Consider the following 23,301-nt stretch of genomic DNA (forward strand, 5'->3'; position numbering starts at 1 on the left):
AAATAATTTAACAACCGGTTCTCTGCCCTAATGATTTCTTCCAACAACCAGTTCATCAAACTGCTCAGAAAGTTAACAACCAGTTCTCCCGAAGTGGTGCGAACTGTCTGAATCCCACCACTGGGTCAACTCCAATCAACCTTGTTAGGATATGGTTTGAGCCTAACAAGTTGTCCAGGCAATATATGTGTTCTGTAACTTTAATATGAATATGTATTGTGTGACTTTAAAGTTTCCCTGCTGATTCATTGTAATGCTGAGTCATGCTGTAATTAGTTGTGAACATATTTAAGAAAGGTACTGTAACGTATTCAGTTGATGATAAGCTACCATTGTGTGTGGAGTTGCTACCATTGTGCTATCGTCGTTGGATGGATCTGCTACCATCGTGGTTTGTGAACCAGAGTGAGTTTGTTATTCTAACCAACTACTGTTTGTGTGGTAAGAAGATTTTTGTATCACTGGACTGATTTAACTGGCAAAGACTTGGATTTGTTTAAAGACTATGTGATTGTTTTTTCACTATAAAGTAAGCTTTTGATAAACCAGTTTGCATATCTCTTATTCATTGCTCTCAGCAACATTTCCTTGTGCATTTACTCTGCTGGTTGGTAACACAACACCAATATCCTTAACAAACCTATACTAAGCAAGATGAGAACAAAGCCAAGAAATTATGAATGTCAGAAGGATGACTATCCTGAACAGTCCAGCTTCTAGAGCAGCGGTCACCAACTGGTGATCCATGGACCACTGGTGGTCCACGAGAAAATTTTGGTGGTCCATAGAAAAAATATTCACATTTTTTATATTGCACTAAATCAGGGGTCCTCAAACTACGGCCCCTGGGACAGATACGTGCAATGAGCGTTTGTGTTGCTGCAGGGAGTCTCCCCCTTCAGGGTCTTTTTGTGTGGGTTGGAGGGGGGCAGAAATTCTGACTTGGGGTCTGCTTCAGCCTCCTGGTGTGGGGCTTTGGGCGAAGGCTGGAGGAAAGTGCTGCTGGTGGCAAAGAGCCAGAGGACCTTGTTCCAGTGAAACTGCACGATGGCCTGGAACTGGCTGACCATCTCAGCCCACTGAGCCTCCAGGTGCCTGTATCTGGTCTTGCACTCCTGCAGGTCTTCCCTCTGCTTGGAAAGCCTATGCTCCTAGTCCTCAGTGAGGTGCGTCTACTGAGCCTCCTTCTCGGTCAGATCCAATTTGAACTGAGCTGTTTTGCCAACTGTTTCTCATGGTGGCTGCTTAGCTCCAACAACTGCTTCCTTTTGGGGCTCTAAGGAGCCTGGGCAGGGAGATGATGAATGGCTGAGAGAGGAGAGGTGAGTAGAGGCTGGCGAAGTGCCCCTCGACGTGAGTGACATCGAGTTGGCCACACCCACCCAGTCACATGACCACTTAGCCACGCCCACCCAGCCGGTCATTAGTCAGATCATATTAGTGGTCTGCGGGATTTAAAATTATGAATTTAGTGGTTCCTGAGGTCTGAAAGGTTGGGGACCCCTGCTTTAGAGTACCTTTCTTAAGAAGGTGAAAAGGAACATTAAGCTTTCTGGATAGTTCTCCAGCTGATCTGGAACACGGGTTGGGCAACATGGTTGAAGGTCTTATGCCATCAAGGAGCAGTTAACAGTTTTTCATTGCTCTACAATCGTGTGGGTTTTGACTCTCCAAACTGACATGCATTTGACCCAGGTGTGGGTGCTTCAAAAATTTTAACAAGGAGTTCTCTGCCCAGTTGTTGGGTGAGTGTGGGCATGGCTATGGTGGGTGTGGTCTAGTCGGCTTCCTGCAGCACAGCGGGGGCCGGTATGTTTTTGCCCTCCCCAGGCTCTGGAGGCTTTCCTCGAGCCTCTGGGAGGGCAAAAATGGCCTCCCCAGGCTCTGGAGGCCCTCTGGAGACAAGAAACGGGCCCGTTTCTGGCCTTCCCAAACTTCCAGTAGGCCCATTTTTCACCCTCCCTGAGCCTCCGTGCACGCCCTGCACTTACCTGCATTCAAAACGGACCATGTTGGAACTCCGGGGAGGGGGGGGTGGGCGGGTCCAGACAGGAGTGGGATTTGGGGGTTTGCCGAACTGTACAGAATCTTAGCTAGAGGTTTTCCTGAAACCCTGCGAACCCCCAGCAGCCCACCCCTGGTTTGACCTTTTCCTGCTGATTCCTCTCAAAGGTCAACCAAATCTTTAAGCTTCAAGATTAACCAATCTTGAACAATTATGTAATTTTTGAGTGATGATGACTTCCATGGATGGAAATATGAATAGGATTCATGGGTCAGGAAGGCATTTAAACACTGCCTTTTCTGAAATCCAGACTAAGCTGAAAATATGATAAAGGTAAAGGTTCTCCTCGCACATATGTGCTAGTCGTTCCCAACTCTAGGGGGCAGTGTGCATCTCCGTTTCAAAGCCAAAGAGCCATTGCTGTCCGAAGACGTCTCCGTGGTCATGTGGCCGGCATGACTAAATGCCAAAGATACACAGAATGCTGTTATTTTCCCATCAAAGGTGGTCCCTATTTTTCTACTTGCATTTTTTACATACTTTCGAACTGCTAGGTTGGCAGAAGCTGGGACAAGTAACGGGAGCTCACCCCATTACGCGGCACTAGGGATTCGACAAGTTCAGCATCTTAGCCACGGAGCCACCGCGTCCCTTCGAAAATTCGAAAATATGATCAACGGGAGCAAAACAGAGAGCAGAAAATTAGAAACAAGGGAAGAAAATCAGATTAAGTCTGGCTTAGTGCCAGATATGTGTATCCAGACTTTGAGATTTCTCCTCTGTGATTTGTGGTTTCACATATATTAGGAGTTCAGGGAACTCATTAAAACTATGATGGCAGCAGCCACAAATGTGCAATGTTAAATAAGATCCCTTAGAATTATTTTCCCAGAACATGTTTTTACAGGTAGCCAATCTCTAGGTCTTAAAATAACAATCTTCCCACTTTTGAATGGCAATAAGTATTTTTTTTTAATTGTTGTAAGGTTGGTGAACTCTGTTTCAAATGCCCTGATGGTTAATCAATAGTCTTTATTATTTCACTGAGCTTGTCAACTTTTTACTGTCCTTTTCAAAAGGAAGGCTTTGTATTGGGAGTTTTTTTTTAATGGACATTGATCTGACGTATGGAATTATCTTTGATTGCTTAGTCAGCTACTGGAATTTTCTTCGATTCAAAGTGATCCTCCATTTAAAAGTCAGGGGAATGAAACCTGAGTTGCAAAGAGGATATACAACCGCTAGGTGGCAGCAGAGAGGATTTTGTATCTCTGCTGCTCCCTAGTGATCGTATGAATTCTTGCATTCTTGACTAGGTAGCTGGGATTTAAAATGCAATGCTCAGCATTCATCTTTCTGGCACTATAATATAATGCTGGGTGACCTTGGGCCAGTCTTCTCTCTCAGCCCACGGAAGCAGGCAATGGCAATAAGGCTTCTGAAATCTTGCCCAGAAAACTGCAAGGACTTTTCAGGTGGTTGTTGTCAGGAGTCAACACTGACTCGGAGGTATGCACACACCCACACCTTGTGAGTCACACAGATAATTGATCCCCAGCTCTGATGAATGGATGGATATTTTGGCAACGTTCTGTTGTCTCTTGGTGATAAAACCATAGGAACCTTTATCCCAAGATATACACTAGCTGATTCATTATTTCAGCCATTTGCTGAATATTTCAGCTCTAGCATTTCCTGGTGGTCACCTATCCAAGACTAACCCACCCTTTGCGGGATCAGTTTGGTGCTGCTCCCTGCTGTACGTAAGACTGAGCCAAAAGCAAATATGGGATGTTCAAGTATTTCTTTATTGATGGATTGACTGATTTTTTTAAAATAATGGATGGAAACTGATCAAGGAGAGATTCAGCCTAGAAATGAGAAGGAACTTTCTGACAGTGAGAACAATCAACCAATGGAACAGAAGTTGCCTTCGGAAGTTGTGGGAGCTTCATCACTGGAGGCTTTCAAGAAGAGATTGGACTGCCATTTGTCAGAAATGGTGTAGGGTCTCCTGCTTGGGTGGGGGGTTGGACTAGATGACCTATAAGGTCCCTTCCAACTCTGTTAATCTGTTAATGTTGCCCATCTCCCCTATAAAGTGGCTTACAGATTATTTTAATGCTGTGAGCTGCCCAGCGTGGTTTCGTTACAAGATAGGCGGCAAATTAATTAAATAGAAAAATAATTTAAATATATTAAAACGATGCAGATTAAAATTTTAAAACCATACAAACACCAAAATCAAGAGACCAGTCAACCACCGCCATCGGTGTGTGTGTGTGTGTGTATACATGCATGAAATACCAAAATCACCCTTAACAAAATACAGATAGCCCTCAATTTATGACCACCATTGAGCTCAAAATTTCTGTTGCTAAGCAATATAGTTGTTAAGAGCTTTTTGCCCAGGGGTGAAATCCAGCAGGTTCTGACAGGTTCCGGAGAACCAGTAGCGGAAATTTTGAGCAGTTCGGAGAACCGGCAAATACCACCTCTGGCTGGCCCCAGAGTGGGGTGGGAATAGAGGTTTTGCAATATCCTTCCCCCAGGAGTGGGGATGGAATGGGGATTTTGCAGTATCCTTCCCCTGGAGTGGGGTGGGAATGGAGATTTTGCAATACCCTTCCCCTGCCACGCCTATTAGAAAGCAGAATGGCTGGCTGCAGGCAAGCAATGCCCTGTCTGGCTGTTTGCTGGGGTGCTTCCTCCTTCCACTTCCCCTTTCCTCATCTCTCAGGGAAAGGTTACCTAATCTCTTTCCACAGAGGCAACCTTTGCACACAACATGCAGGTTGGAGAATCGGGGTATTTTCTGCACCCCTGATCTGCAGGCCTGCAGATTTCCCATCCAGCAGAGGATGGAAATGTTGTGAGTTGGGGGTCCACCCATCCAGGAGACCTGCTGCTTACAAATTTCCTTTGCCCTCATCCTCTCTGCAGAGGAACATGGTCCTCTTCTTTTAGCTTTTCTTATAAGGGGGGGGGTGTTCCCAACCTTGGCCACTTTAAGAGGTGTGGACTTCAACTCCATGTCTTTTAAAGTGACTGTGGTTGGGAATCGCCTGCTGAAGACTTTTCCCTGAGAATTTGGGCTGGAAAGAAACCGTCCCTTTGCATCTGCCCTGTTCCTCATTCAGGCCAGACTGCTGGGCACATCCCGGAGAATCTTGGTTGCTTCATCCTGCACAACTTGATTTTCCAGTCCTGCCACTTGCAGCAGGAGGTCTGTGGGCTGGCTTCTTCTGAGTCAGGAGAGAGAGGGGGGGAGGGAAGGAGGGAGAGATGAGAGAGACAGAGACAGAGAGAGAGGGAGGGAGGGAGGGAGGGAGAAATGAGGGAGAGAGAGAGAGAGACAAAGAGAGGGAGAAAAACAGAGAGAGAAAGAGAGAGGGAGGGAAAGAGAAAGAGAGAGAGAGAAACAGAGAGAGAAAGAGAGAGGGAAAGAGAGACAAAGAGGGGGGAGAGAGAGAGAGAACGAGAGAGAGAGGGAGGGAGGGAGAGATGAGAGAGAGAGAGAGAGAGAGAGAGAGAGACACACACACAGAATGTCTGCAGACTTTAGAAGGAAACAGAGGGAGAGGGAGAAAGAGAGGGAGGGAGGGAGGAAGGAGGGAGAGATGAGAGAGAGAGACACAGAGAGAAAGAAACAGAGGGAGAGAAACAGAGAGAGAAAGAGAGAGGGAGGGAAAGAGAAAGAGAGAGAGAGAAACAGAGAGAGAAAGAGAGAGGGAAAGAGAGACAAAGAGGGGGAGAGAGAGAGAGAGAGAGAACGAGAGAGAGAGGGAGGGAGGGAGAGATGAGAGAGAGAGAGAGAGAGAGAGAAAGAGAGCCAGAGAGAGACACACACAGAATGTCTGCAGACTTTAGAAGGAAACAGAGGGAGAGGGAGAAAGAGAGGGAGGGAGGGAGGAAGGAAGGGAGAGATGAGGGAGAGAGAGAGACACAGAAATAGAGAGAGAGAGAGAGAGAGAGAGAATGTCTGTGGACTTTAGAAGGAAAAAGAGGGAGAGGGAGAGGGAGAAAGAGAGGGAGGGAGAGAGGGAGAGAGAGAGACAGAAAGAGACAGAGAGGGAGAAAAAGAGAGAGAGAGACACACACACACATACAGAGAGAATGTCCGTGGATTTTAGAAGGAAAAAGAGGGAGAGGGAGAGAGAGAGAAGGAAAAAGAAGGAGAGGGAAGAGAAAGAGAAAGAGGGAGAGAGAAGGAAAAAGGAGAGGGAGAGGGAGAGAGAGAGAAGGAGGGGAGAGGAGAAAGAGGGAGAGAGAGAGAAGGAAAAAGAAGGAGGGGGAGAGAAGAAGAAAGAGGGAGAGAGAGAAAAAGGAGATGGAGAAAGAGAGGGAGAGAGAGAGAAGGAGGGGGGAGAGAAGGAGAAAGAGGGAGAGAGAGAAGGAAAAAGGAGAGGGAGAAAGAGGGAGAGGGAGAGAGAGAGAGAAGGAGGGGGGAGAGAAGGAGAAAGAGGGAGAGAGAGAGAGAAGGAAAAAGAAGGAGAGGGGAGAGAAGGAGAAAGAGGGAGAGAGAGAAAAAGAAGGAGAGGGAGAAAGAGAGGGAGAGAGAGAGGGAGAGAGAGAGAAGGAGAGGGGAGAGAAGGAGAAAGAGAGAGAGAGAGAGAGAGAGAAGGAAAAAGAGAGGGAGAGAGACGATGAGATTCTCTCTGGTTACCCAGGCCATTAATTTACCAGTTGCAAGGGATGAAATCTTCTTCCCTCCAGCCACAATTTTGTACCCCCCGTTTTGTGCTTAGCTTTATGAAGCTTGATGCTTTGACAGCATCAAAGTCCAGCTGGCAGGACCAGTTGGGGGAAGATTTGCAGATGGCTAGTGAAAAAGTGGGCTTCCCCCACCAGGCGATTTTGAAGAAACAGCATATTTCTCCAAGAAAGCGAGTGGGCTGCAGGTCAGATTTGGCTCTCGGTCGTTCTCTTGACTGACCTGCATTAAGGACGCTGTGAATCTCTTCCAAGGAGACACAGGGTAGAAACGCCAGGTTTTATGGGTAGTCCTCGACTTATGACCACAAATTGAGACCACAATTTCATTGCATTTCATTCTAGGGGGTTAAAGTCCACAGCAGTGGTGGATTTCAAAAATTTTTACTACCACTTCTGCAGGTGTGGCTTGGTGGGCGTGGCAGGGGAAGGATACTGTAAAATCTCCATTCCCTCCCCAATCCAGGGAAGGATACTGCAAAATCCCCATTTCTTCCTGATCAGCTGGGACTCGGGAGGCAGAGAATAGATGAGGGCGGGGCCAGTCAGAATTTTTACTACCGGTTCTCTGAACTACTCAAAATTTCTGCTATCAGTTCTCCAGAACTGGTCAGAACCTGCTGAAACCCCCCTCTGGCCCACAGGTCTTAAAATTGCCAAAGTTGGACAGTCCTGCTCTAGACGGTGGGTAGCCTAATTTTTTTTTTTAAAAAAAAAAAGTTAGATCCATAAATGACATAATTCCCTATCCACTTTCTTCAGCCCGCACATTTCATCTCCCTTTTTCACTCAGCAAAATCTCTTGATGTAGCCTTTCCACGTTGGAAAGAAAGAGACAGCTGCTTCGGCTCCAGAACCACAAGAACTAATTAAATTGTCAAGAAGGGTTGCAGTGAGAACTGTTTTGCCTGGAGTTGGGGTTTGGCTTCACATCCTCCATCTCAACCTCAGCTCAGAAATAAACTCGATAAGATGACCCGTAGGTAAAGCCCTAACAACAGTTACCAGAGTTAATAACTCTGACCTATTTTCCAGGTCTGAGGTACAAACGGTGGCACCTGAAACATTTGACGTGCGCTACAGAGATATTTTTGCTATTGTTAAGGCTGCAAAGTAGTTTGGTTATTGTTAAGGCTGCGTTTTTGCATTTGTTAGAAGTCTCCTTGTGCTCAAAAAGCATTAACGCTTGAGCAAGCTTTATTTCCGTTTCATCACTGGTCCTCTCAATACGCCGCCTTTTAATTAGTGGGGATAGCTCAAGTCCATTTATTTGGTTTTCTTTATGGAGATATAAAGCCGCTTTCAAAAACAAGAGAGTTCCTCAGCGTAACTTGCTAATAGGGTGGAACAAAGATTCGAATAGAATAGAATAGAATAGAATAGAATAGAATAGAATAGAATAGAATAGAATAGAATAGAATAGAATAAGGAATAGGAATAGGAATAGGAATAGGAATAGGAATAGGAAAAGGAAAGAATAGAATAGAATAGAATAGAATAGAATAGAATAGAATAGAATAGAATAGAATAGAATAGAATAGAATAGAATAGCTGCCTGCAATTACTGCAGGTTCGAATCTCCCCAGGCTCAAGGTTGACTCAGCCTTCCATCCTTTCTAAGGTAGGTAAATTGAGGACCCAGTTGTGGGGGCAATAAGCTGACTTTGTATAAATATACAAAAGGATGAAGGCTATTGCTTAGCACATTGTAAGCCGCCCTGAGTCTCTGGAGAAGGGCGGCATATAAATCAATTTTTTTAAAAAAAAATAGAATAGAATAGAATAGAATAGAATAGAATAGAATAGAATAGAATAGAATTAGGAATAGGAATTGGAATAGGAATAGGAATAGGAATAGGAATAGGAATTGGAATTGGAATTGGAATAGGAATAGGAATAGGAATAGGAATAGGAATAGGAATAGGAATAGGAATAGGAATAAGAATAGGAATAGGAAAAGGAAAGAATAGAATAGAATAGAATAGAATAGAATAGAATAGAATAGAATAGAATAGAATTCTTTATTGGCCAAGTGTGATTGGACACACAAGGAATTTGTCTTTGGTGCATATGCTCTCGGAGTACATAAAAAGACAAGATACATTCGTCAAGAATCATAAGGTACAACACTTAATGATAGTCACAGGATACAAATAAGCAATCAAATCATATTAGGAAACAAGCAAAAAAGTTACAGTCATAGAGTCATAAGTGGGAGGAGACAGGTGATAGGAACAATGAGAAGAGTAATAGTAATAGTAATGCAGACTTAGTGAATAGTTTGACAGGGTTGAGGGAATTATTTGTTTAGCAGAGTGATGGCGTTTGGGGAAAAAACTGTTCTTGTATCTAGTTGTTGTGATGTGCAGTGCTCTATAGCGTCGTTTTGAGGATAGAAGTTGAAATAATTTATGTCCATGCGAAGGGTCTGTAAATATTTTCACAGCCCTCTTTTTTGACTCATGCACAGTGGTGAGTTGTCACCGGCTCAGACCGGTTCACAAGAACCAATAGTAAAACTGGCGGGAGGCTCCGCCTACTGACCTGGACGTCATCAAAGTTGATCTGCACATGTGCAGAAGGTTCTGCTCATGCGCAGAAGAGCGCTCTGGCGCGATGCGAACCAGTAATAAAGCTAAGTAGAACCCACCCCTGATTGTGCAGTACAGGTCCTCAATGGAAGGCAGAAATGCACAGAAAAAAGAAATCTGCATGAAGGAACAACTTGTTTTGAATGAATTGCATTCATAACCTCCACTTCATTTGATATAGGAATAGGCCCAAACAACAAAAGTTAAGATAGTTAAAATAAATTAAATCAATCGGCCTCCCAATTTAAAACCCCAAGTCTATAAAATTTAAAAATTCCCATTAAAAAACTATTTAGGCCAGGTTACTGTAGCTCAGTGTTGCCTCGGAGCTGACTGCAGCAGCAACAAACCATTTGCCAACTCTGGTTTCAGCGTGGATTGTTTGGGGCTGTCAAGGTTTGTCTAGGAGCACTGAGACTAGGTGGGGTTGGGGTGAACTGGAATCAAAGGCCAGTGTGGTATAGTGGTTATAGAGAGACAGGAAATAAGTTAACCCTCGTAAAGGGCTCTTAATGCTCTCTGAGCTTGATGGTTTTCTTGGAGATGTTTCATTACCCAACTAGGTAACATTATCAGTGCTAATAAGGAGTGGGGTTTACTCTCAATTTATAGTCTAATGCAGGGGTGTCAAACTCAAGGCCCGTGGGCCAGATTCGGCCCTCAAGGTGCTTCTTAGATCTGGCCCACGGGGCCAGTCTGGAAAGAGCAAAGCACAGGACTGCGGTGCCTCTGCTAGTAAAAATGGGGTGCGGGCAGGGTGCACGCCTCCTGCAACTGCTTTTGGCCTCCGGAGGCCTCCCAGGCCCAAAACGAGACATCCAGAGTCCTCCAGGAGGCTATCTTTGACTCAGGAGGTTATAAAAGGGAGGAAAAGTAAAATATTTTACCTTTCAGGCTTGCAGGATTCTACTATAGCCTATGTCAGTGATGGCGAACCTACACAAAGCCCTCTCTGTGGGCATGCGAGCTGTCACCAGCTGGTCTTCTGCACTGAGTGCCCAAACCGGAACATACGTGCACACCAGAGCCCCGGAAGCTTGAAGACCAGCTGGCTGGTGTGCATGCACTTATCGGCCACCTGGTCTTCGGGTTTCCAGCGCTCTGGCACGTGCGGAGACCAGCTGGCTGGCGCATATGTGTGCCCAGGAAGGTGGCTGGCGCATGCATATGCATTGGCCACCTGGTCTTTGAGCTTCCGGGGCTCCGGCATACGCACACGTGCGTTCCGGTTTGGGCACTCAGTGCCAAAAAGGTTCATCATCACTATGTCAATAATTTATAGTTCTAGTCTTCCTATGGAGTCAGTTTCTTGATCTGGTCTTTCATAAGGTGATCCAGTAGATCAAGTAAGTATTAAAAAAACAAAATCACAGAAACGTACGCCTCTCTATTTTTATAAGTTTATAAAACGATGTCTGCGGAATTGCGGTCCCATGTCACGCCCACCATGGCCACGCCCAGCCCCTACCCCCTCCAACCCGGCCCTCTGAGATCCTGATGTGGCCCTCCATGAAATTGAGTTTGACCCCTGGTCTAGTGGCTTGCCCTGTGAGTGTTGGTTGGAGTGTCTTGGTGGTTCTTTGGTAGCGTTGTTTTAGTCAACCCCGAGTTTAATTATTTATCAAGACCAAATCTATTCCAAAACCACAGATGAAAAGTGTTCACAATGAACTTCGCAAGTCCTGGATATGAGTTGGATGCCAACCAGAGGGCCCGAGCATACCAGGAAACAACTGATTAGATAGATAGATAGTGTTGTGGCTCCATTACCTGAGCCTGTGTCATCGGCAGGAGAGGACTCCGAGAGTGAAGGAGAGGAGTTGGCAAGGCCTCCCTCTCCAGGACCCTCCTCTCTGGCAATGCCTTCGGTGTCCGCCGAAGGGCAAGAGATAGGGCCGGGGCCAAGCACGTCCACGCAGCCACAGGTGGACAGTGATGAGGGAAATGAGTCTTGGCTGGATCCTCGTCAGCGTCGCAGAGATAAGCGCGCGCAACAGAAGAAAAGGCATGCCAGAGATTAAGCTGAGTCACTGGACCACACCCCACAGGGTATAAAAGGGGGTGAGGTGGCCATTCAGACTCTGTGACGGACAAAACTAACTACTATCAAGTCACATTGCATCTTTGGAAACAACATTATCGGCCTTGGATTTATTTTACGAACTGGACAATTCTTGACTGTGGGTATCTTGTTTTTGAGTAAAGTTCTTGGCAAGCAGCTACTGGGTTGCTGCCAAGCTTCTTATTGGAAGAATTGGTTGTCTGCCAGTTTATTTAACCCCCGGCTGTCTGTTTGTGTGCGTGTGTGAGACGGGGACAGAATAGATAGATAGATAGATAGATAGATAGATAGATAGATAGATAGATAGATAGAGATAGAGAATAACAGAGTTGGAAGGGACCTTGTAGGTCATCTAGTCCAACCCACAGCCCAAGCAGGAGACCCTACACCAGTGATGGCTAACCTTTTTTGGTCAGAGTGCCCAAAGGACGCATGCGTGCCCGAACCCCCCAAATGCAATGCGCCTGCCGCGCATGCAGCCCCCGTCCAGCAGACGTGACCCCTGCATGTGCTCTGCCCCCTGTGCATGCAGGCACAACCATCACGCGCTCGCCCCCATGCATGCATTCACAACCACCCCACACATGACCCCCACGCATGTGCACACACCGTCTCCACATGCACCCCCATGCATGCACATGTGACGCCCCCATATCCACCCCACCCCTCCGCACGTGTGGCAGAGACCCGAAGCTGGCCGACAGGAGGTGCATATGAATGCACAGCAGAGCTGAACTGGGGCAACGGCTCACGTGCTGTCAGAAAGGGCGCTGTGTGCCACCTCTGACACACGTGCCATAGGTTTGCCGTCATGGCCCTACACCATTTCTGACAGACAGCAGTCCAGTCTCTTCTTGAAAGCCTCCAGTGATGAAGCTCCCCCAACTTCTGAAGGCAACTTCTGTTGCATTGGTGGATTGTTCTCACTGTCAGAAAATTTCAAACAATGTCAAGTCAAAAAATGAAGTGAAGTCATCCTCCTTCAGGGGTGTTGGAGTTTTGGGACCACATGCACCCAAATTCCTTCCCTGAAAAGGTTTATTTATTTATTTATTTATTTGTTTAAATTTCTATACCGCCCTTCTCCAATGTAGGACTCAGGGCGGTGAACAGCCAAAGTAAAAACAAGACATACATACAAACATACAAAATCTAAAAACTGTTTAAAATAATTAAATAATTTTGGCCGTAATTAAAACATTCCAATTTAAAATCCATTTAAAATTTGACTCAAGCCAGCCCAGCTAGTTGGAATAAATGGGTTTTCAGGGCCCGACGAAAAATCCGGAGGTCTGTTATTGTACGTAGCTCTGGGGGGAGGTTGTTCCAGAGGGCGGGCGCCGCCACAGAGAAGGCTCTCCCCCTGGGGGTCGCCAGCCGACATTGTCTGGCGGACGGCACCCTGAGGAGGCCCGCTCTGTGGGAGCGTACTGGCCGGTGGGAGGCTATTGGTGGCAGAAGGCGGTCTCGTAAGTACCCCGGCCCTAAGCCATGGAGCGCTTTAAAGGTGGTCACCAACACCTTGAAGCGCACCCGGAAGATCACCGGGAGCCAGTGCAGCTCGCGCAGGAGAGGTGTCACGTGGGAGCGCCTCGTCGCCCCCAAAATCCCCCGCGCGGCCGCATTCTGGACCAGCTGGAGCCTCCGGGTGCACCCCAGGGGGAGCCCCATGTAGAGAGCATTGCAGTAGTCCAGGCGGGAAGTGACGAGTGCCTGAGTGACTGTGCGTAGGGAGTCCCGATCTAGAAAGGGGCGCAACTGGCGTATCAGGCGAACCTGATAAAAAGCCCCCCTGGCCACGGCCGCCAAATGATCTTCTAACGACAGCCGTGCGTCCAGGAGGACGCCCAAGTTACGAGCCCTCTCCGTGGGGGCGAGTGATTCGCCTCCAATAGCCAGCGATGGCGTCAGCTGGCTATATCGGGACGCCGGAAGCCACAGCCACTCGGTCTTGGAGGGGTTGAGTTGGAGCCTGTTTCTCCCCATCCAGGCCCGCACGGCCTCCAGGCACTGGGACATCACTTTAAGGGCATCATTGGGGTGGCCTGGGGTGGAGATGTACAACTGGGTGTCATCAGCGTACTGATGGAACTCCACCCCGAAGCCACGGATGATCTCACCCAGCGGCTTTACATAAATGTTGAACAGAAGGGGCGAGAGGACCGACCCTTGTGGCACCCCACAAGCAAGGTGCCTCGGGGTCGACCGCTGCCCCCCTGTCAACACAGATTGCGACCGGTCAGAGAGGTAGGAGGAGAACCACCGCAAAACGGTGCCTCCCACCCCCAACCCCGCCAACCGGTGCAACATGATACCATGGTCGATGGTATCAAAAGCCGCTGAGAGGTCTAATAGGACCAGGATAGAGGAGCAACCCCTATCCCGGGCCCTCCAGAGATCATCCACCAATGCGACCAATGCCGTTTCCGTGCTGTGCCCAGGCCGGAAGCCGGACTGGAGCGGGTCTAGATAGACAGCTTCATCCAGGTACCGGGGAAGCTGTTGCGCCACCACACTCTCAACAACCTTCGCAATGAAGCGAAGGTTGGAGACTGGACGATAGTTAGCCAAAACAGCCGGATCCAGAGAAGGCTTCTTGAGGAGGGGCCTCACCACCGCTTCTTTCAAAGCGGCCGGCAGGACCCCCTCACTCAAAGAAGCGTTAACAATCTTCTGGAGCCAGCCTCGTGTCACCTCCCGGGAAGCCAGTACCAACCAGGAGGGACACGGGTCCAATAAACATGTGGTCGCGTTCAGCCGTCCCAGGACCCTGTCCATGTCCTCGGGAGCCACAGGATCAAACTCCCCCCAGATAACACTCTCAAGACCTGCCTCAGTCATCCCGTCTGGACATACCCAGTCAGAGGCCAGCCCTTCCCGAATCTGAGCGATTTTGTCATACAGATACTGCACAAAATCCTCAGCTCGACCCTGCAAGGGGTCATCCCGCACTTCCAGATGGAGGAGGGAGCGGGTCACCCTAAACAGGGCGGCCGGGCGATTATCTGATGACGCGATAAGAGCGGCAAAATAGCTAGTTTTCGCCGCTTTTATCGCCACTAGGTAGGTCTTAATATGAGACCTCACCAGTGTTCGGTCAGGTTCGGAGCGGCTGGTCCTCCAACTACTCTCCAGGCGTCTTTTCCGGCGCTTCAGGTTGATTGATCACTGGGTGACATTGGTCAAGGTTGAAGGTAGTCAACCTAACACTAAAGGAACTGGAAACCAATGTCCTTCAAGGGCTCCAGATACCATCTAGATCTGTATCCATCTCTGAGGCAACAGTTTGGAGGTAGATGGAAGCCTGGAGCAAGCTAGTGGCTTTTATCTTTTAAAAGAAGATCTTTTTTTCCCCTGACTAACATGTTTTATTAAAAGGTTTTGTGAGCTTATAAATGCTTTTGCCTTAGATGTTAGTTAGAAGATACATCCAGATTTTTCCAGCCTAATTTTTTTTTCTTTCATAGATTAACCATCTCTCTAATATTATCTTCAAAGCAAATCGCCCTTAAGTCTTCAAGAAGCTGCTTGATCTGTCTTTGGGATACACGCAAGTGGTTTGGTTGCGTGTAAAAGAAACGACAGTAGTTTTTTCTCATCTCATCTCCCCTCCCTTCCCTTTTTTCTTTTCTGAGATAATCAATGAAGGGAGCACTGTGTTTTCTGATGCAAACCTTGGTCAAAAACAATTATTTAATTTATTTGCAAACAATGATGTGCCCGTCAGCAACCAAAACTGATGTCAAAAAGGGGCTTTGTGGCACTCCCATCCCTTTGTTACTTTATCTTTTTTTTTTAACAGTAATTGTTTTAAGTTAATTCATATTTTTAAACTTATTATAGTTTAAAATGACATGGGCGGCCACATAAATTTGCTTCATTGCTAGCACTAGCAATTATCATGCCATTTTGGTATATTAGGCAGCACTTTGAGGTGGTGAAAAAACGCCTGAAACCGGGGTGGGCTTGGTTAACGTTTTGGGTGGGAGACCACCAGGAAATCCTAGTGGCGTGGGCCACTCCTGGAAGCCAAAAGTGCTTCCAAAAAGGAGGCCCCACCGATCACTCCGCCTGGCCGAACTGTGAAGCCAAGCGTGTGTTTATGTGGGGAGGGAGGGGGAGGGGAAGAAACGCGGCCAGCTCAGTCTTCCCAGCCTCCCCCGGGCGCTGAGTCAGCACAGCGATCTCCCGCCGCCTACAATCCCCAGCAGCCCCCGGGGCTGGCATGCGCAGTGGGGCCCGGCCGCGCCCCGCCGCGAGGCGTTGCGCAGGCGCGGCGAGGGCCCGTCGGGCTGGTTGAGTAAGGCGCGCGCGGATTGGCGGCGTCCTGGCCGGGGGGCGGCGCTCCGTGACGGAAGCAGCGGGGGCAAATGGCGGCGCGATGGTCCAGGGCCCTGCTCGCAGCACCGCCGCCATCGTAGTCGTCGTCCTCCCCCCGGCGCGCAGGAAGCGGCGGCGCAGGGGGCGGCGGAGGCGACGCCGCGTCCTCCCGCCTTAGGCGGGCCGCGGAGAGTCGCTCGGCCCCGGCCGGCGGCTGAGGAGGCCCTGCCCGCCGCTCCTCCCGGGCCTCCTGAGGTAAGTAAGGCGGCACGGCCCCCCTCGGGCCTCGGGCCTCGCCGGCCTCCTCCGGGCTGAAGGGAAGCCTGGGACGGGGCGACGCCGCTCCTCGGCCGGGGATGGAGGCGGGAGGCGCGTCTGTCGGCGGAAAGCCACGCAGGCGCTGGGGGCGGAAATGGCCCTGTGGGGGCTGCCCCGGCCCCGGATCGGCCCGTCAGGCGGGGATTTCCTGGTGGCCTCCTCTCCCCCAGAGACACCCCCCCCACGCACCTACCCGTGCTTCTCCCCTGGCGGAGAGGCGGCCTGGCCTGGATCGGGAACCCAAGGCCGCCCTTCATCTTCTGGGCCTTTTCCCTGGGAGGGAGGGAGGGAGGGAGGGAGGGTGGGGCGGATGGAGGGCAGTTGAGAAAAAGGAGCGGGGAGGGGGGGGCTGGCTTTCGAGGCCCCCATTAGCCGTGTCTTTCTCTCTCCCCCCCCTCCCACAGCCCTCTTTAATGATAATACTAATACTAATAATAATAATAATAATAATAAAAGACGGAGAGGGGATCCCGGATGCGCCTTTTCGTGGTTTTGATGTGGCGAGATTGATTCTGGATCCATTCAACACTTTGTGTCAGGCAAGGCAACTTTTCTTGGCAGCGTTGTGGTGGTTGAGGTTGTTTGATGCCTGGCCGAGGATATCCATGACAAAGGAAAAGTGAAAGAGGAAGGAAGGGAAGCAAAGGAAGGGAGGGAGAGAGGGAGGGAAGGAAGGAGAAGAAGGAAGGAAGATAGGGAGGGAGGGAAGGAGAGGAAGGAAGGAAGATAGGGAGGGAGGGAAGGAGAAGAAGGAAGGAGAGGAAGGAAGGAAGATGAGGGAGGAAAGCAGAGGAAGGAAGGAAGATAGGGAGGGAAGGAGAGGAAGGGAGGGAGGGAAGGAAACAGGAAGATAGGGAGGGAGGGAAGCAGAGAAAAAAAGGGAGGGAAAGAAGTAGAGGGAAGGAGAGGAAGGAAGAAAGATAGGGAGGGAGGGAAGCAGAGAAAGAGGGAGGGAGAGAAGAGGGAGGAAAGGAGAGGAAGGAAGGAAGATAGGGAGGGAGAGAGGGAGGGAGGGAAGCAGAGAAAGAGGGAGAGAGAGAAGCAGAGGGAGAGAGGGAGGGAAGGATAGGAAGGAAGAAAGATAGGGAGGAAAGCAGAGGAAGGAAGCAGAGGAAGATAGGGAGGGAGGGAAGGAGAGGAAGGAAGGAAGATAGGGAGGAAAGCAGAAGGAAGGAAGGGAGGAAAGTCCCTATAGGTACTCCCGGCTTTTCCCAATGGTGGGTTAAGGGAGTCATTTCAGACGAGGCTTGTCTAATTTAAGGCTCCGGCTGAGCTGTTTGGGAGCTTGAAACTTCCTAGCCTAATTAGACATAATTGTAGGGAGAGAAAAGGAAGATAATAAGGTGCTCTCTCTTCTTCTCTCTCTCTCTCTCTTTTAATGCCAAGTCTGCAGAGGCTGACTGAAGTTTTGCCTTGGCACATCTTGGGCTTCTTGAAATTATTCCTGCCAGTGAAAAACCGAGAGGAGGGTGGGAAGGATTGAATTAGATACAGTGAGGGAAAGCCAGTGGAAGTGCAAACTCTGGATCTCAGTCAGGGACAGCTTTTTGGGGGAAGAAGGACCAGGTAAACGGAATCTCACTCCGGCAGGATCGGATTGGGGGGAATTAGATATAGTGAAGGGACAGGACCGGGATTGTATGATCAAAGCTTACTGGGAAGAAGGGATAGGTAAAAGGATTCAGAGCTGACCCTGCTTTTTAGTTTCGAAATGTAAATACCAGTTGTTAATCAACATTTTATAAACCCGTGTAAGGTAGATAAGATTTCTTGTCTGTGACAGCAGCTTCTGGTTCACTCTTGGGGTTTTTTTTTTCTTCTTCTTCCCAGTAATACTACACTTGAACATGTCTCCCGACAGTAGACTTCCTTGGTGAGAAAAATCATTTGGCAGCCAAAGCTAAAATATGTTGATGAATGCCACCAGTGTTCCTACTGTGTCTGCTAAAGTTAGTTCCTTATACGAGTACAGATCACCTGGGACTTGCTCATTCTGATAGCATTTTTTTTTTGTACAAACATCTCCAGATCACTGCAATCCCACTCTCTTAATATCTAGAAAGCTTCGATATATTTTAATGCATCTGGAGCATTCGGGTTCAGAAAAGCTGTACAATGAACAAGTACTGTAGGCGTGTTTTCAGGTAGAAAGCCAGTGGTCTAACTGGATCTTCTGTATTGTAAATACTATAATCTAGTTAACATTCAAGTATCTAAATCTGCCTTTAGGTTAAGCTTGTTAATGTTTGTGCTCTTTAGTCAAATACCAGTCTCTGAGTATTCTTAAAATGGGTTTTATACATGGACCATTTTTTAAGTTGAGACTGGTGAAAAAAGTGTGGTTCTCTGGCAATAATCAGTCATAATTTATTGCCTAGAAATTGGCTAGTACAATACACTCTACTTTGAATGGATATGACTCGGAGTGTTTGGGATAATGTATTAACAAATACGGGTTGCATTCACAGGATTTGTTTACCACAGTAAACAGACTTGACAGACTTCTCTGGGATCACATTACAAGTTGAAGTATACATTAACTATATGGTCCGAATTCATTCATTATGTAGGCTAGTTTATAAGGACATGAGAATGGCCCTCCAGGATCAGGCTGAGGTATTATAAGCTTAGCTGTAAACAGTTGTCCATTTTTATCTATGAAAATATGCTGGATGAAGAACCAAAGTCATTTATTATATGTATCGTTCTCAAATTCCTTATTAATATCCACAATGTTTGGGGGCAGGGAGGACATATTTTCTTTATCTGTGTATCAGGGTTGATGAAATTTGACAGATGGCATTGGCTTATATTCACTATAAAAAACTTGCACTTGTAAGAGACATTAAAATGTAGAGCAGTTCCTTCATCCTCAGCTGTTTTCTTCTCTTCATCTTGCAATATTGATTTATACATAGAGAGTGGTTAGAGTTTTCAGCCATAGATAAAAGTGGTTTTACGTCAACAAAAAAAAAAAATCATTTACAATATTTTCTTGATATCACATGACATACTGTTTGGGGGAAAGCAGACTTCTTCAAAACAACTCTCGGGCATTTTCTATTTGTGCAGGCAACGTGTAAAGAACCGTGCCTTTATTTTGGGTGGTTTCATCACCTCTTGAATGATTTTTTTAAACGCAGCTTCGAAATGCCAAGGATTTTGTTCACCATTTTAAAATGTGAAATACGCAAATGTTCTTTTAAATAAAATAGAAATTGTATTTTAAAGCAATTTTTTTTCTTTCCACAGAGAATATGAAACAGGCGTCAAAATGACATCCAGATTTGGGAAGACATATAGCAGGAAAGGTGGTAATGGCAATTCAAAATTTGATGAAGTTTTTTCAAACAAACGGACCACTCTCAGTACAAAATGGGGAGAAACTACCTTTATGGCCAAGCTAGGCCAAAAGAGGCCCAACAGCAAGCCAGATATTTCCGAGATCCCTAAGAAACCCAAAGTAGAAGAGGAAGCAATAGAAGATCCATTTGGATTTGACAGCGATGAAGAATCTTTGCCAGTTTCTTCCAAGAACGTGTCCCAAGCCAAAGGCTCTGCTCAGTTGGAGTCACTTGAAGCTTCTCAGCCTGGAGACTTCTCTTCTGTACTTGAGTCTAATAGCAAATTTCCTCCCTTGGTTGGTGAAGATGCCTTGGCCAGCAAAATGGTGTCTTTTGATAATGCCGTGCATGATTTGAAAGAGAAGAATTTGGCCAGAAACGCAGCAGAAGAAGACTTCAGAAGTAGCAGTGCTATCCCTCTAGCCGCAGGTATGCTCACGTAGTGTAGTCGTGCACGAAGTTGACCGTTAGGCTGGTGTGGCAAGCTACCTAGCCAGTCATTGTCTTTGCCAAATGCTAGTTTTCTGATTCGAATCACTCCAATTGGCATGTGCTTGGCAATGGTGGCAGGGAAGAAGGCGGTTTTAGATACGTCTCATATTCTGAAGTTTACCATAAGGAGATGAGAATCTTCACAACGTTTGACAAATTAGTCTCCCTAATCTGTTTCTGAACAACCAAATGTTAAATTTATTGTTAAAGCATCAATATCAGAACCCTTTTAATCCTTAAGTGAAGTGAATCCAAGTTAAGAAATTCATACAAAAGGCCACCTGTTCAACATAATCTCTTCCCTATCATATAGCACTAGTACAGAGTCAGCAACATCTTCCAACTTTACACATCTTGTACGGTTTTAAAATACTCATGCTTCCAGTACTGTACTGGATCTGTCAGTTAAAGTGTATAACCCTAACATGATATTAAAGAATACAACTCATTCACGGAGGGATGTACAAAACTACTCTGGGAACAAAATATTCTGGTGAATGCCAAAGTGTTCTGTTTCTCTGGATGATGCCAAGCTAGCTTCTGGGGGAGTTGGTGAGGTGGAGAAGGGACTTCTAGAAAGCTACCAAAATGGCTGGATTGGCATGGTCTGAATGAGAAACAAAATGTTATAGGCATCTCTGACATTTTTACTTCCTGGAACAGCAAGGTTTGTATACTTATACCGAGTGTGTTGTATTAGTTTATATAGAGGAACGTTGCAGGATCATTGGTCTGAAATGGGCATATTTTTCTTTATCTCCTAAAGGAGGATTTCTTTAAATAGAATACAGTACCTCTAAATGGTATTTTAGCTATCCGTTGTTATTCTTTTCCCAGTCACTTTGCTAATCCAAGCCATTAAAATCTGCTATACACTCTAGCACAGGGCCTGTTTTTTGAACCATCACCTACAGTGATTTGTGTAGAGGTGTGTGTGATTTCTTGGAAACAATAATATTGCTGTAGAACTATCTGGATCCAAGACTCCTAAGTTGATTTAAATCAAGTCAGTTTAAATCAAGTCGATTTAAATCATGATTTAAATCACTAGTAAAAAAGCTTGATTTAAATCCGCTCGATTTAAATCATAATTTTTAAAGAGCAACTGTCATCTCTGTCCTGCAGCGGCTCCTCCTCTGACCCGCTGTTGACTCACCGACGGTCCCATTCACTTTAATGGGATGGCTGGTGATGCGGCAGCGACACAACAAGGTGAGGGACGTGGCAGACAGCAGGTGAGTGGATGCCCACTAACAGGTGCTTCCATGATGGATCTGAAATGACAGATGCTCTTTAAAAGTAAGGACTCATTCTTGTTGGTAGTTAGAATCTTTAATATTATTATTTGCAAACAAAATGAAGGTTTCCTATTTAGCTTGCAGAGCTTGGACTCATTGAAGTGAGTTTACCAAAAATGTAAATATTGCAGAATATACAGCCTCATGCTACATAACTAAGCTCCATTTCATGCTGAATAAACTAAATTATTGATGTATCTTAAATAGAAAACTATCTTTAAATAGATTTTTACTCCAAAAGCATTTTATTAAAATAAATTTGATTTAAAAAATCCGATTTAAATAATAAAAATCCAATTTAAATTTTAAAAATAGATTTTTTTTAATTATTTTTTTTAATCGATTTTTATCCACCCTGGGTAATTCCTTTCAGGAAGTTACCAGAAGTGCTATCTTTTCTACAATGCTTTAATCCATTTCCTATTCAGTTTACAGGTGGTTTGCATCTACAAATAAACTCATCAAACTTCATTGCATTCATATGCTAAAAACTACTAACTATTGCTATTTATATAACATTTTCAACAAATCCAAAGCTTTTTGCTAATCTTAAGCAATCTTTGTAAAACTGTAGGGTGTACCTGATTACCGCTTAATGGCTTTATACTTTTCAGTTTTGGAACAGTTAAAATTCAATTACTTACCATCTCTGTTTAAGTAGTGTGTTAATTGAAGGCGTTTTCTTAAAAGAACTGTGCATATTGGAAATAGAATAGAAATGTAATTGTAATGGCCTTCTGCTCTGTCTTGAAAGTGGGTACTTTTCTACCCATGGGGTAGGATAGGAATATAACAAGTGCTAAAACATGTAAATATCACCTGTGAATAAAAGTAAGTTAATGCAGGAATAAGTAGGGGGGAAAAAGAGCCATGTTTTGTTCTCTTGCTATAAATGTCCAACTGTTTTAAATTACATATGAAGTGTTAATGTAGAACTGTGTATCTGTGTATATGTATGTGTGTGTACACACACAATTTGTGTGTGTGTTGGTTTTTGAAAATACTGAGCCTTGAAAAAAGGATACAAAATTGAAGGTTTTAATAGAACTCAAGCTTCGGGTGAAAATCATAGGGTAATAATACTATTCATTAGTGAAATCCACCTGCTCAAGAATTGGAAGAAAAACATATGGTGTTTACTTACTCAGATGAAATCCCACAGAGTAATAGTCATCTGGATTCCTGAAATCCTTTTTAAAATAACAACTCTTCATTCACTAGGCCTGTGCCTGCATATTTAGTCAAATTATGGTAACATACACATATATTTATAAAATTAAGCAAGGTTCAGGTGTGAGTGAAGAAATTGTTTTGGTTTCTTTCTGAGTCCTAGAAAATGAGCTGTTTAAAACAAAGTTGTGTCCTCATCACCTTGCACTTCAGCTAGTAGACATAATACCGTTGGAGTGCTAATTTTTTTTTAAAAAAATCTTCATTGGATTTCCACACTTTTTGTAAGATTTAAAGGCATTTTGCTTGAGCATCAGATTGTATGTAACCTGTATGTGACATTAGACCATAGTTTATTGTCACCCAAATGAGCCACAGTGAACAATGCTTGGCTGCCTCTCTCTTCTGCATGGCTGGGAGATTAAAAGCTTAAATTATGGACAGTGTCTGTACTGATAAAGTACACGTTAAGTATATGTTATTTAGTTTGTTAATCCAAACAAGTTGAAAAATTATTAAAGCTTTTTAAGATTAACCATAGCTAACATCTAACAAAATAACGATCTGAAATTTAATCAGAAAAGCAAGAACTACTGAAGAAAACGGACAATAGGAGATTTGTGGCTTATCTAAATTGCACTAAATTGTGGTTTAGGATGATGTGCAAATTCTGCTACCTGCAGCAGTCTTTTTACCATGCAAATTATGTAGCTGTTATAATTTGCAATACTGTCCTATACTGATGGCCACTGTTGCCAATATATATCATTTTATCTATCCATGGCAGATACTCCTCTTAAAAAAAATATTTCATAGAGTTCAGGTTTTTTGCTCCGTTTGGAGATATCTAATGTTCAAAAGCATCAAAATGAGTTTTATCACACCTTCTGTCTTTTTTGATAGTACGTTGGTGCACGTATTCTTGAGTTATAGTTGGGGAGGTGTCTACTTAATGTTTCTCTTCTGATACAAACATTAGTCTATCAGT

At 45.6% G+C, this 23,301-nt stretch overlaps 1 protein-coding gene across 4 annotated transcripts in view; it reads left to right on the forward strand.

The window, feature by feature from the left end:
• Positions 1-15,598: 15,598 nt before the first annotated feature.
• The window catches only part of WAPL (WAPL cohesin release factor), a 42,079-nt gene continuing 34,376 nt past the window's right edge, over positions 15,599-23,301 (forward strand). For 2 of the 4 annotated variants that reach the window (XM_034435373.3, XM_087871909.1), the window contains exons 1-2: positions 15,705-16,548; positions 19,262-19,782. In XM_034435373.3, the coding sequence (XP_034291264.1) occupies positions 19,284-19,782 (499 nt within the window). In that variant the 5' untranslated portion in view covers positions 15,705-16,548; positions 19,262-19,283. Of the gene's footprint in view, positions 16,549-19,261; positions 19,783-23,301 lie in introns of all 4 variants that reach the window. The other 2 variants (XM_034435374.3, XM_034435372.3) reach the window with 2 other exon arrangements.

The sequence above is a fragment of the Pantherophis guttatus genome, chromosome 6 (assembly GCF_059756535.1).
Source record: "Pantherophis guttatus breed Tessera chromosome 6, ASM5975653v1, whole genome shotgun sequence".
NCBI lineage: Eukaryota > Metazoa > Chordata > Lepidosauria > Squamata > Colubridae > Pantherophis > Pantherophis guttatus.